The sequence below is a fragment of the Mercenaria mercenaria genome, chromosome 2 (assembly GCF_021730395.1).
Source record: "Mercenaria mercenaria strain notata chromosome 2, MADL_Memer_1, whole genome shotgun sequence".
NCBI classification, from domain to species: domain Eukaryota; kingdom Metazoa; phylum Mollusca; class Bivalvia; order Venerida; family Veneridae; genus Mercenaria; species Mercenaria mercenaria.
The window spans coordinates 6,600,268-6,615,094 of NC_069362.1; the positions used below are offsets into that span (position 1 = coordinate 6,600,268).

The following is a 14,827-nucleotide window of genomic DNA, read 5'->3' on the forward strand; positions in this document are numbered from 1 at the left end:
TAGGGTTGCAATTTTGTTTCGTTTATCCTTAGACGAATAATTACAGCAGTAGTTTAATGAAGATTCATGAAGCGGTTCATGAGAAGAGGTCATTAAACGTGTTTATAGTTTTAGCTAAATTAGTCTCTATCCCCATTTGTAACAAAATAGCCGGAGACCTTACGATATTGTTACACATCGAGTTTGATAAAATCCATTACATTTTAGTGGTTAATGCGAAGAAAGGCATATCTACTTTTAGCTATAGTGGTCCCTAATAGGGCCCAAGGTCCTATATAAATAAATTTGGAAGAGGACCTTATAATGATGCTCCAGACCAAGTATGACAAAGATCCACCAAGCTGTTCATGAGACGCTGTATAAAGGCATTTCTAGTTTTAGCTCTAGCAGCCCCTAAAAGGGGTCAAATGTCCCAGCTGAACAAAGTTGGCTGCGGGCCTAATAAAGATGCTACAAATCAAGTTTGATTAGAATACATGAGAAAAAATCAATTAAAGGATTTTTTTATTTATTATTTTTATTTATTTCTAAAATAGGCCAACTGATCCCGCTTTAAAAAATGCATATCCGCTATTCATGAATCTTTGGACAATGACGTCACACCTATAAAAAAGTGAAGGTCAAGCAAAACATACAATTGAGCCGCGTCAGGCCATTTGGAGTCTTGTTGACATCATAGATGACATCGATAAATGACGTCAGAAGTTGCATGTTGTAAACCCGGAAGTGTAAAATAAGATATCGTAGAAAAACTTTGGATTATTATTTTACTTTATTATTTACTAAGTGCTTAGGATGGATACAGAATTAGAGGTGAGTCTTGTATATTATCTTTACTATTTAACGATTACATTAACTTATTAAGTTTCGAATTTTTAATGTATTTTTATGCTTTGACCTTGGTTTTGTGATGTGCCTAGGTGAAATCTAAATCTGCTGTCAGAAGGAAACAAACTATACACTCAGTTCTATAGTTTAATAAGGAAATCATTCTGTGATGCCAGGTCAAACCAAAAAACGAAACAAGAGCCATGATGACCCAGTATCGCTCATCCGAGTTTTTTTTTTTTTTTTTGTTGTTATTGTTGTTTGACAGCTGGGTCAAGCCTTATGAGGTGGGTTAACATATTTGGGAAATGATATGGTTTGACAATACCAAACATAAAGAGTTTTACCTTTTACTTTATACCAAGTTAACTGTCTCGATTATAAATATCTATACATTGTTTCACGATATTACTTATTCCTCCGTAGCGCGATCGGTTACGACTTAGATGTAAATCTTTCTTGCCGCGGCGGTCCGGGGTTCGATTCCCGACGCGGTCATCTTTTTTTTTTTCTTGGTTTGAAATTTTAAAGTATTTTAGAAACAAACTCATACTCTAATGATCATACTATTACTAAACTTGAATTTGAACGAGAGATTATTTTTAACCAAATCTGCAGGTCAGTGCCTTTAAGATGAAAAGTAGTTACTCGTCTATACTAGTAGGATTTTCAGTATAAATTTTAGTGGAGTAGTAAAACGTGGACGAGTGTTCGTTAGTGTAGCTTATGATTATTTGATAAACAGCGCTGTCGTTAGTTCTAAACCTCGTCTGAACATTATTTTTTTCTCTCCTTTTTAAAAAAAATTCTGTAAATAAATAGTATTAGTTCTTTTTCACTGAAGATATTAATTTTTTGGTATTTCATATTCTGCTAGGATCTGGAGGAAGAGTACTCCCAACATTTTGGGTCGCAGTGTTCCTCTCAGTTAGACCATGTGGAAACTGGTAGTTTAACAAATGATGCTTCCGACAGTGATTTTGAGATTGAAAGAGATGGCAGTGTGATCGAGGATGTGATTGAGGCTAGAGCGAGGGCAATGAGTGCAGATGAGGGCAGCGAGGACGACAGTGATGAGAATGACGAGAATGACGAGGACAGGGAGCAGGTGCGTAGGTTTATCAGGACGGGATGTGGATGTTCAAAAATGTGTCACAAGAACTTTTCATTTCAAGAGATTTATATGCATAGATTACATGTAAAGGAAATGGACAATGAGTCTAAGGATATGTATGTAATGGGGGTTGTCAACAAAGAGTGTGTATTTCCATCTGATAAAACAAAACATGGCAGAGAGAGAAAGCGTGCACCGGCTAAAGACCTTTACTTCAAAGGAACTAAGGTATGCAGGAAAGCATTTCTGGTATGTTTCGCTATTGGCAAGAAATACCTGAACACAATCAGTTCCCATGTGAAAACCAAAGGGGTAATTCCACGTATGCATGGAAACACGGGAAGAAAGGCACATAATGCGTTTAGCTACAATGATGTCAAGCGCATTGTTGAATACATAAAAAACTTTGCTGATGAAAAAGGATTGCCCCAGCCAGCTGCTCCGAGGGGACGGGACAACATACCTCCTATATTTCTGCCATCTGACACTACCAAGAAAGAAATGCATGAAGAGTATGTTTCATTGTGTAGAAGTTCTAGTTCTGGATTTAAGGCCGTTTCTCTGACTTTGTTCAAAAACATTTGGTCAAACTGTGTACCACACATACGTATAGCAGGACCGAGAGAGGATGTGTGTGCTCGTTGCGAAAAGTTGAGACAGCACGTGATGGATGCCAGAACCGAGCCTGAGAAATTAGAGGCAACAACAGAACTGCGAGACCACATACTGGTGGCTCAAAACGTAAGTATAATACATTTAATATTTGTTACTATACATAGAATTTCTAATAAATCTTCTTATTTCCTTTTTACCTCCGATGAACAATTACTTTAGAAACACTATTGGAATGAAAGAAGTAATTTTCGAGAATCGTTTGGTTGAAATACAAGTTTTCAGAATTGTTTAAGAATGTAACGTAGATGTTAAGAGTTAGCATCCCTCTCGATGACGTAAATGAACGGACAAATGAGTAGATGTGAGTTAGAAATTCATATTTCTATTCAGCCATTATTAAATCTTAACAAATGGATAATTTGTCTATCACACAGCTATTAATTTAGCAATTTATTTCTTAGGAGAGAGAGTTATACAACGAGTGCATTAAGAAGTGTAAAGAGGACCCGGACTACACGCACTACACTTTTGACTTTAGTCAGAATGTTGCACTACCGCACAGATCTAGACAGATTGGTCCACTCTTCTTTCTCACTTTAAGGAAGGTCCAACTTTTCGGTTTCCGCATAGATGGCATTCCCAGACAGCTAAACTTTCTTATAGATGAAGATCAGACAATTGGTTCCGACGGGAAAGACACACATGGCCCGAATGCAGTACTATCTATGCTGGACTGGGCTCTACAAACTTACGGAAGCAACAAGCCCCGGTTCTCGATCCACTCTGATAATTGTCCAGGTAAATATATAGCCATAAATGAATGCAATTGAACATAATTTTTATTGAGTATAAATTTAAAAGATTCATGTATTTATTTACATAAATTTAGTAGTCGAAATGAAACGTTACGTTTAAAATTTTAGAACTTTGTAATAACAACAAAATACAAAATTAAAAAAATATGCGTATCAATATGTCTGAAATTTTTCGAAATGTTTGTAGGACAAAACAAGAATAAGTACACCATGGGTTATTTCATGTGGAGGGTCATGACTGCTCAGAGTACAGAGATCGAGTTCCTCATGCAAACACCTGGTAAGTATGAAAAAAGGGAGCGATGGTATAGCAGTTAGGGTGTCGTTGTATGAACACAAGGTTGGTGGGCTCGAGTCCCATAGAGGCCACGATCATGACTTCTAATTTGACACCAGTATTGGTATTTCCAGGAAGCGGACTCGAGATTGAATAAATTAAGCTTAAAGCTTTCATAACAATCCAGCTAACTTAAATTAGTATAAACTAAACTAAGTATTATTAACTGACATAACGTAATCACATCTTTTTTGTTGTGGTCAATTATTTATGCAATACATATCCCCTTCCTCTACAATCGCGGACAATTTTTTTTTCAACATGAAATTTACCAACAGGGTTTAAATCATATCCACGACCTAAACCCTACCGCAAACGGGTTTCAAGTCCAACCGATTCACTGGGCTCATCGATCAACAACATAGTCTGATGTATTCTGCATTTTGTTTAAATTTCTTAACATTAAAGCCAGCGTATTTGTGAATTAATTCAATATGTTTTGAAATGTGTACAATATTTCTTTTTCTGTCCAGGGCATGCACGCTGTCACGTGGATGCCGGATTTGCCAACGTCAAAAAGTTGTTTCGGCGAAGCGACTGTGAAACTCTTGGCCAGTTAGAGAATATTGTAAACAAGTCGTCAATGGCAAATCTTGCAGTTAGATATCCTCAGTGGAGCTGGCGCAATTGGAAACAGTTCCTTGATGGAGTGTTCAAACCCATGAAAAATATAAGTTAAAATAGTAAACTTTAATTGTTACAAAACGTATTTCTGTCATTACCAGAGTTAAATTAAACTCTCTGAAACTATCCGGTATTCATGCCAAAGAAGATACCGTGGAAAACTTTGTCCATTTTGGCTCACGGGATTCAAACCCGCGACATCCCGACTTGGGGTCCGACGCTCCATCCATGCGCTACTGCTGCTCATTGTGTCTAATGTACAGATAGTGTCAAATTATTCTGCATAATACAATATATAATATAATACATAGTACATCGCGGGTATTTTGTATAAAATACTTAGTACGTTTATGACGTACTAATTTGCGATTGGTAAACTATTTTACATACAATATGTCACAGGGAAACAGAAAATAACGAGTTATTACAGTAACCTTTCAGCAATTTAAAATTACTTTCAGGAAATACCAATACTTTCGCTTCTCAAGTGAGGAACCAGGCACTGTAACCGTTCGTACTGGTCGCGATGCTCCTGAGCAGAAGGTCAATATCCTGAAGACACCTGGGTTCAGATTTTTGTCGTCTGCTCGACCAGAAAGTATTGCAGCTGGAGGTCTGTCACAGGAACGCCATCGTTACCTGCTCAACAGTGTCCGTCCTTATGTCAGACAAGATGTGCAGGATGTGTTTTGTGCACCCCAGTACTTGTAAAAGAAACACGTGTTGACCAGGACAGTCGTTCATTGGTCCTTATAATTTATGTATTGAAAGCAGTTGACAGACTATTTGTGACAAAATCAAAGGATAACATGTTATTTGTTATGTTAATCACACACTTCCAATATTTTAGATATTAAATATTATGGTCATAATATTCAAGTTTTGTTTATTTTAGCGCTCTAACATAATATATGCAGTTCTTTAAAACAGTTCTTCGGAGACGTCATGTAACGCATTTTTGACGTCATTTATACCTTTTTCTACATAAAACACCATGTTACTCTACTTAGTGTGGTATCTTGACCAGATTTCATAAATGCATAATTTTGGTACCAAAAGAAAGGGTAAAGAGTGATACATTCGATGAATGAAAAATCCAAAAATCGAAAATTTTGCCCACAAGACCCCTTTTTGCTAGACTGTGCTGAATTGTAATTATTTCAATATTTCTGTTTCATAAGCAAAGTTTGACCGTAGTCATATCACATAGATAAACTGTATGCAGCGTACCTTCATTTCAGTGTAATGAGATTCAGTCATTATATAGCATATACATATTAAAACAGATTTCAACTGAGTTCAATATTTGCATACCATACTAAAGAAAAATATTCATATATAATAAATCAGTTAAATAATTTATAACAAATATATCAAAGCAAACAAGTACTCAATTTAATATGCAATCTGAATTTGTCACAAAAGCAAGAAACCTTTTCATATACAGACGCCAATTGTAACAAGGAAAATCTTTTAAAAAGCTCTTCTCTATATAAAAGACTCTTATCACTCCCTTATTCATGTGATACGTAGACCGTATTCAGCTCTTTCTTTAAATTGATATATGTTGGTATTTGAACAGGTTTTTATCATATTTATTAAACTTACTTATCATTTTGAGATATACAGGCATTGTACCTAATTTAAAGAATATTTAAAAAATGGAATAAAAAAGTAAATATTGTCATATATGATGTCATTGCATGATACAACAACTTTTATTTTCCATGTTCTGTCATCAGTAATGGAATAATGTTCAAAAGATGATCAACAACAAATAGTCCTGCCTGTGTAAAGGGAAGGTAACTGTGTAACTAAATATTGGTTACTTAAGACAGTACTAGTTATCTCCCTTATCAATTTGCATATAAAGTGTCAGAATTGACCCTAAATTGACCTATGGTCTGTTTCATGTAGCAATCAAAGAAAACACTGATGTTCTTAAATATTTATTTAATTCTGTTTATATGAAATATAATGATTGATATAATGTTTTATGAAAATAGTACAGGTATGTTAATGAAAGTGATAAGTATGTGGTATTGCACTTTGTTGACAGTAAAAAAGATGAATTATATAAAAATGGAAATTTTCATGAGATAAAGAGCATAGCTACAATTGATTAAAAACATAAGATCATCAAAAATAAGCCAATCAATTTCTAGGAAAAGGCAACTTCAAAGTAACAGAGAAAATCAAAAAGCACTGGAAAAGAGGTCAAATGTTGCCTTATAGTACTACTTCTTACTGTTTGAATAATGCCAGTTCAAATCAAAATACAACATTTTTGGAAACTTTTATGAAAGTTTTATGGAGGCTGCTAAAGACCAGTAGCCTGTAATGTGATATAAAATCTGAAATACAAAACGTTTGACTAGTACAGTGGTGACATCACTTTAGTGTTTCTAAAGTAACCATGCCACTATCAAAGTTGACAGGGAACTTAAGGAAATTAACCTGCAAAGCTTCGTGAAGACTAATCAATAATATATTGTCCAGACAAACAAATCAGGACAGGCACAGGCACACCATTTGGACAACTAAGTCTTCATTTCCGTAAACTGGCACAACAAAAAGTAATGACAATTTAAAATACTGAAAACATACTCATGACAAGTACAAAGGGCCAACATTTCTGAGTCATAGAAATTTCTGATCTTATGATGCTTAATGAGGTAACATGTTACACAAAATATTGCTATGGTAAGAAAAGGGCAGTAATTATGAAAAAAGCCAAATGCAGTTATGGAACTAGTGCATTTAATGTCAAATTATTACAGTTTGCAACTGTAAGAAGTTTGTTACATTTTTCATTAACAAAGTGGAAGGTGTTTTAGGTATTTTTATGACAAAACATGTCTCCCACCTATGTATACCTTTAGCTGTGGCGGCTATTTTGTGCAGCAAAATGGAAATTGTCGGTGATATGCAAAAATATACTTGGTACTGATCACTCCTGTAAGGTTTCATCAAAATCTGTTAAGTATTTTTAACCTGTGAAAGCCGACAAGATCTTTTTATTTTTAGCTCTGGCTGCAATTTAGTGCATCAAAACGAAACATGCAAGCGATATGCACAAAACTATGCTTGGTACTGATCAGTCCTGTGAAGTTTCATCAAAATCTGGCCAGCAGCTTGTCCTCTTAAAGCCAGACAGGCTTAATGCGGATAGACGAGAAGGCATAATTAATACCTCTCCCCACCTTTAGATGAGACATAATTCCGAGATAAAACCTTACATACAACACTTTAAAAATCAGGATTCTAAAAAATGGATGTGCAATACCTCTACCTATTCTTCAGTGAAATGAAAAAGGACAAAACACAAGTAATATGGAGGAGTTATGGGCCATGACAAGTACGATAAACAATATAAACTTTGTCATACTAAAATGATATTGCAGTTATAATGACCAATCACTTTTTAGATTTATGAAAGAAAAAAACAATTTATGCCAACCTTAAACTTACAATTTTAAAAGCGAAAATTAGCAAACGTTTTGCTGTGGTATTGCATGAAATTAAATTTTGTCACCATACAAATAATTAATGATTTTAATAATACTGATCACTATGGTCTTAAGTTTGATCTGTGCACATACTGTGCTATAAACTGAGACAAAACAGTACTGATACACTACAAGACACAGTATTTTGAAAATTATAACAGTGTAATGTTAACATATTCTCAAAGTTTCTGAATCACAATTACATGCACGGCTGGACAGGACTTGCTGCTCTCTACATGTGTGTCCTACAATAACAGCAAATATGTAACAAAGTTGATTCAGAAGGCTCCTCTATACTAAACTGTGCAAGCTGCAGACACTGATCTTGAACAATAGCTGAACGGTGACACTGAAATTTCACAGGTATATATCTGAAGAAAGAAATGCATATTGTAGTAACTCTGTATTTGAGGTGTCTGCAGCTCTGTAATATTCAAAATATGTATATTTCTGAATATAAGGTAGAATAAAAGTGTTACTGGATTAATAAAACTTCAACATATCTTATGCATAAGATACATTTTAGTAGAATATATGAAGAGGCCAGTAGTGACCCTAAGTCACTCACTTGATCTTACTGTTTGACCTAAAATATATGTATGACACACTTTTTATTTTGGAATATTTTGATGGCAGGCTATATTTTATTCTATATCTTAAATACTTTGAAAATAACACACCTTATACTTGACATTTCATAATTTATATCTTACATTCACCTTTTTAAGCTTATAACAATAGAATTGTGTTTACCTTTTTAATTAATTTCCGGAGAAAAATGCAAGATATTTGGAAAGTTGCATTCATAAGTCTGTAATTATTTGGTACTGTATAATATCTTTTTGTAAGTGTAAAGTTTATATATCATACTTGACCCTTGGTCTCGTGTGAAATAAACATTACACAAGCCTCTAGAAGTGATATATACCAAATCAATAACTGAATTACATTGTAACTCTTTGAATATTGTAAACAATTACCTGAAGGTATCAATATCTGTGTTTAATTAAGTCATACAGATCAACACTGGCATTCTCATCATATGAATCCACAGAACATTTTACACTGAAATAAAGAAACAACTTCCTACAAATTTTGTACTTCAATTACTGAAATTTACAGATTTTACATTAAATTAGGACTCTAATCCATTGAAAACATCAAGTGACAGATATCAAGAAAACATTGCATTAAAAAGATATTTAAACAAAATGGTTAATGCTAAAGTGTATTTAAAAGCTTTGAAACATGGTTAGTGGCTGACAATAGTAGTTCTTTTATCTCTGTATCATATCAAAGGCTAAGAGTTAAGAAGTCTGAATAGACATCTTTACCTAAGTCAAAATTTCTTGATTCAAAATGGTTGGCTGTACCATCCTTCATGAAACTTCATAAAATCATTTCAATGACATTTACAATGTGTATCTGTTAAATGTTTAGGGGAATGTAATTTTAATAACTGGCATTATATTACCCTTGACATGTTAAACTTGTTAAAGAGTATCATTTGTACATCATTGTACCATCAGACCATCTTTCACTTCTGTCAACCTGACTAGACATGTTGGGACACCCTGAAATATATAAATGATAAAATCTGTGAACAGTTAACAATCATCATGCAAAAACCATAACACCATCTTTATAAAATCACCTTTTAAGTTAACACCTTGATCTTAAAAAATATCATTATTTCATTTAAAAGAATGACCTGCCTGTTAATTGTCAACTGTTTGCTCTTTTTAATATTGATAGGCAATTGCATTTTATCAAATGTTGTCTAATATATATATCAACTGTCAATAGTTTACAAGTCAGGGTTTTTTCTAGCTAATTTGGGACATAGCCTTTACCCCCAAAATTGGGAATTTTGACGTGTAAATGTTCCAAATTGGGAAATATTTAGTCCCATTAGATATAGTAAGGATGTGTTTAAGCACTTTCTCATACACTTGTTTCACATTGTACAACCTCTTTAACATACATCCATTACAAAATTGTCCATAATTTGGTCAATGTTTGTGCAATTTTGATGATTTTTTTTCAGGATGTAGATTAGGTATTTATGCACTCATTTTGGGAAAAATGCATACTTTTTGGCATTGGGAATATAACCGAATAACGGCTATAAAAACGGCCGAAAAAACATGCAAGTGTTAATTAGATGTCACTGACTTGTTTACTCTCAACATCATAAAGAGAGATCAAACTACATGTAAATTGTAAATCATTGTATGAAATACCCTTCCATCCTGTATAAATTGCCTTTAAAAAGAAATTACATAGCAGTATTATCCCACTGTTTTGACTGCCCCTGCACTTTTCAAGCTTCTGCAGCCACTTTAATGTGTCATCTGTTCGCTTGTACTTCTTTCTGAAATGAGGTAATTATAATGTAATATTTCAATAACTTATAATAAATATATTATATTATTCTTTTCCTACAATTTGCAAAAGTTTATTTTGAAAATTCATTTTATCTCAATTACATTCTGTTCTGACTACAGCTAAAATACATAGAACAGACTATAAGCTATTATAAGGTCAAAGGTCACTCTAAAAGGAAAAATAGGTAACCTTAGGGCCAGTTAATCACAGATGCTTTAAATAAGCTGTCATTTCACACATTAATTTGCCATAGGATTATGTATCTACAAACAAAAAACAAGAAAAAACAAATTAATAGAAAGAACATTTTTGGGCAATTTAAAAAGCGACAATGAAAGTGAAAGTAGAAAGTCAATATTTTCTTGTCGGCTTTTCTTTCATAACTTCCATTTAAAGCGTAACAGTTTACTTTCATACTGTATTGAATAATCCATAAACATTATACTTACCGTTTAAATGCATGAAAAATCCTCATGGTACCCGTAAACTTATAATTTGTTGATAACCTCTCAGTTTCGGCCGTTTTCACGTGAAAATACGAAACCGGTGTTGACATAAATGTTCTACTTCCGGCGGTATTCGATTGCGAAATCGGCTCTAGTACTATGCCTAAGATATATCAATATTCTTGCTAAATATACTGAGCCAAAGTTAGCTTTAAAACTTTGAACAGCGTCGTTTAGGATAAACGCTTTGTCTACATTTCACTCAGCGTAGCACAATCAACAGAGTGAAAGAAATTGACACTCTCGTCCAGTCAGGCAGAGTGTTGCATAAATCTTCCATTTTGATAAATAATCTATAATGCGTTATCAAGTAGTTTGATTTGCAAACTGAAGTCACGTGGCATAGGTAACGAATTCGTTCTTAGACGGCGTTCGCCGAAAAAAACATGCTTAAGGTACCAGTATATTTTTATAAGGTCAGTTACGCTGGCGTTTTGCAACAAGACATCACTTTTTACCTTTCATCAATGGAAGGACTGGCAAATTTATTTATCCTTTAATGAAGTAATGACTTAGACGGATATTCGGTACTCTTTTTCGGAAGACGGCACCGAATTTCTAAAAACATGCGTTATAAAAATCTTCTTCAGTCAGACTTTGTAATGCATCCAAGTCCGTGTGTGTATTTAGAAATGTAAAAGCTGTATAAAATGCTTTTATAACTACTACAATCAAAATCACATCTTTACTATGGAATTTTCGTAGTATCACTGGAAGTAACATTTAAAGTTGAAATCGACCAAGGATTCATGCCAACGGGGCTGGGAAAGACAAGGTTTTCAGGGCAGGATCCACACGAAGTTATATTGACGCCATCTACACGAAGGACATCGGACATTATGCTAGGGATTTTGCCCTAAGTTCAATGCTGTTTCTTGACTTCAATAGCTGATAGTTTTATATAAAAGATTCAAATACTGATAAATAAGTTATATTTCTATCAAACTGTCACAAAAAATAGTTTTATTTCATATTCGTTTTCTTGAAATTCGAACAGTTTGTAACTAAGGGTCATACTTTTGAAAAATTTACAATGTGTATTTTTAGTTAAAATAAGCATTGGCATTTAAGGTATGTCTACTATGAAATATTTTAACACAATAAATAAACTTATACCATGCAGATTATCAGTTTTATTGACATTTTTGAAAATAAACGAAACGGAAAAAATAGAAGTGGAACAAGACATTTGGTCCCTAACTGTACTTCAGTTATTTCCACCCGAGTGACCATGATAACTGATGCATTGATCATAGCCTATTGCTTGTTTTCTATACATCTATTGCTACACATGTACAATACTGACCGGGCATTATATGGAGGATTATTATTGAATACATGCAGTTGTGTAGCTGGCCATACACTGGCGTAGTTGGCCTTTTTCAGTTGAAACGGAGGGGTGCAGGAGACTGCCTATTCCACTGTGGGTTCAGGGATGCCTTACTTTAAGCATTTTATATCAGTGGAACAGAACTTCACTATCTAGTATCAACATTTATATAGATATTCTTGGGGTGTCTGTGTTAGTTCTTTGAGGTCCTTACTAGTATTTTCAAAATAAGTTTCAGACGTGTGAGCAAATTGATGTTAATTCTGGGGGTGTCAGTGTTAGTTCTGGGCGAGTCAGTATTAGTTCTATGGGTGTCAGCGTAAGTTCTGGAAGCAACTGTGTTAGTTAATGAGATGGTGTCAGGTGTAGTTCTGTTAGGGTATAAGATGCTGATCGAATAAAAGCAAATGTTGCTCTTAAAATGCATTCTAGATTCACTTCAAATGTAAAAAAAAAATGCACCAAAGTGGCACTATTCTCATAGAAGTTTGTCTGTATTTCTTTTCATGTTTACGTTGAAGACACATATGTAATATGTCTAAGCCACTTACTTGGTTCTTGACTTACGACAGACGCAGTTGTCTCAATCCTGATGACACTCAATCGACGGACTTAGACTGTCAAGAGGTAACAGGTCTGATTGAAAAATTCATAAGATATACTTATAACGATCTGTCTGCTTTCTAGCTTGACTTTCTATGTCCGCTATTTATTTAGTTTAGTGTTTTCTGTGCTTGAAATATTTACAACAAGAGGGCCAAGATGGCCCTAGGTCGCTCACCTGGGAAACACATCATAACAGTGTAAACATGTTGGACCTAGTGATTTCATGGAAAAATATTCTGACCAATTATCATTAGAAATTGGAATACAAATCTTGAGTATAAACAAATATTTTCTTTGATTTGACCTAGTGACCTAGTTTTTGACCGCAGATGATCCATATTCGAACTTGACATAGATTTCATCAAGGTTATCATTCTGACCAAGATTCATGAAGATCAATTGGAAACTACAGCTTCTATCGCATACACAAGGTTTTTCTTTGATTTGACCTAGTGACCTAGTTTTTGTCCGGCGATGACCCATTTTCAAACTTGGCCTAGATTTCATCAAGGTAATAACTCTGACTTAATTTCAGAAAGATCAATTGAAAAATATAGCCTCTATCGCATACACAATGTTTTTCTTTGACTTGACCTAGTGACCTAGTTAGTTTTTGACCCCAGATGACCCATTTTCAAACGTGGCCTAGATTTTATCAAGATAATCATTCTGACCAAAATTCATGAAGATCAATTAAAAAACACAGCCTCTATTGCATCACAAGGTTTTTCTTTGATTTGACTTAGTGACCTAGTTTTTGATCCCAGATGACCTGTTTTCGAACTTGTCCTAGATATCATCAAGGCAATCATTCTGACCAAAATTCATTAAGATCAATTGAAAAATACTGCCTCTATCGCATACAAAAGATGTTTCTTTGATTTGACCTAGTGACCTAGTTTTTGACCCCAGATGACTTATTTTCGAAATTGGCCTAGATTTCATCAAGATTATCATTCTGACCAAAATTCATGAAAATCAAATGAAAAATACAGCTTCTATCACATACATAAGGTTTTCTTTGATTTGACCTAGTGACCTAGTTTTTTTATCCCAGACAATCCATTTTCAAACTTGGCCTAGATTTCCTCAAGTTAATCATTCTTACCTGATTTCATGAAGATCAGTTGAAAGTACAGCCTCTATCGCATACACAAGCTAAATGTTGACAGACGACAGACAGACGCCGGACATCGAGCGATCACAAAAACTCACCTGAGCATTGCTCAGGTGAGCTAAAAATGAATAAAGCTGTAGATATATAAGGTTTAGGAAGCACATGCAATAAGTGTCAAATATTTATGTAAAAAATTATTTGCTGACACCCTTTACGCAGTTTTTTTTTTTTTCAATTTTAAACACTTTCCCCCCAGTGACCAGGTACCATTTTTTGCAGCATACATATATAATAATTATTTACAAAGGCATGTGAGCTATTTTGTTGCGTCACTGGGGGGATAGATGTTTAAAACGTAAAAATGATTTATGTTCATATTTTAATAGAAAAGAGAATGAGAAATGTCTACAAAGTCTTCTTTTTTCTTCATAAACTTGTAAAATAAAGTCACATTTATCAAGAAATGGTCTTCAGCTATCATAACTATGCAATTTCAGAAGTCTATCCCTATGTCACTTTTTCTTTTATCGGATAGGCAGTCTGAATAGGAAAATGTCCGAAGTCCTTTATATTGACGTCATACTTTGACGTAATATTATGAAGTTTAATTGTATGAGCGTTTTTACATTACATTATCTTTGAAAATGTTCAAAAGAGGGCATTGATCCAATGCCTTAAATTTTATATTTAATAAAAGTTAATTTATACATTGTAAACTTATTTGTAAACAATTTATAACAGGTTTGCGTGTATATATAGTATTGTAATATAGTACAGACTTATAAGGTCTAGTTTTGTAAGAAGTGACTTTTAATAAAAGACACGTTCTGACCTAGTCGATATCAATAATATTACATCAAAAGCAAACCATTCTCTCTATTTCATCAGAAGAAATGGCCAAACAACTAATAAAGAAATTAAGACAAAAGGCTTATAACACCTACGTCCGCCCAAATGTCTCACTAATTGTAATACCCACTCACAACAATGTCTCTCAAACGTCAATATCCTATTCGAAGCAAGGACCAGCTTACGGCA

General features: G+C 34.1%; 1 protein-coding gene and 1 long non-coding RNA gene across 2 annotated transcripts; one reads left to right on the plus strand and one right to left on the minus strand.

The window, feature by feature from the left end:
• Nucleotides 1-680: 680 nt before the first annotated feature.
• On the plus strand, nt 681-4,388 carry LOC123532084 (uncharacterized). Its single transcript, XM_053523739.1, has 4 exons — nt 681-2,683; nt 3,019-3,355; nt 3,560-3,652; nt 4,183-4,388. The coding sequence occupies exons 1-4, from the start codon at nt 1,868-1,870 to the stop codon at nt 4,386-4,388; spliced, it is 1,452 nt and encodes a 483-aa protein (XP_053379714.1). The 5' UTR covers nt 681-1,867.
• Nucleotides 4,389-6,098: 1,710 nt separating this feature from the next.
• LOC128550254 (uncharacterized) lies at nt 6,099-10,801 on the minus strand. Its single transcript, XR_008368181.1, has 5 exons — nt 10,680-10,801; nt 10,125-10,216; nt 9,317-9,416; nt 8,823-8,907; nt 6,099-8,213 (listed from the first exon to the last, which is right to left on the minus strand). It is a non-coding gene; the product is annotated as an uncharacterized LOC128550254 (long non-coding RNA).
• Between the last annotated feature and the right edge of the window lie 4,026 nt (nt 10,802-14,827).

Coding starts and splice junctions, on each gene's coding strand:
- LOC123532084 (XM_053523739.1), top strand. CDS start 1,868: ATGAGTGCAGATGAGGGCAGCGAGGACGACAGTGATGAGAATGACGAG. Junction 2,684..3,018: donor ACATACTGGTGGCTCAAAAC/GTAAGTATAATA, acceptor TTTATTTCTTAG/GAGAGAGAGTTATACAACGA. Junction 3,356..3,559: donor CCACTCTGATAATTGTCCAG/GTAAATATATAG, acceptor AAATGTTTGTAG/GACAAAACAAGAATAAGTAC.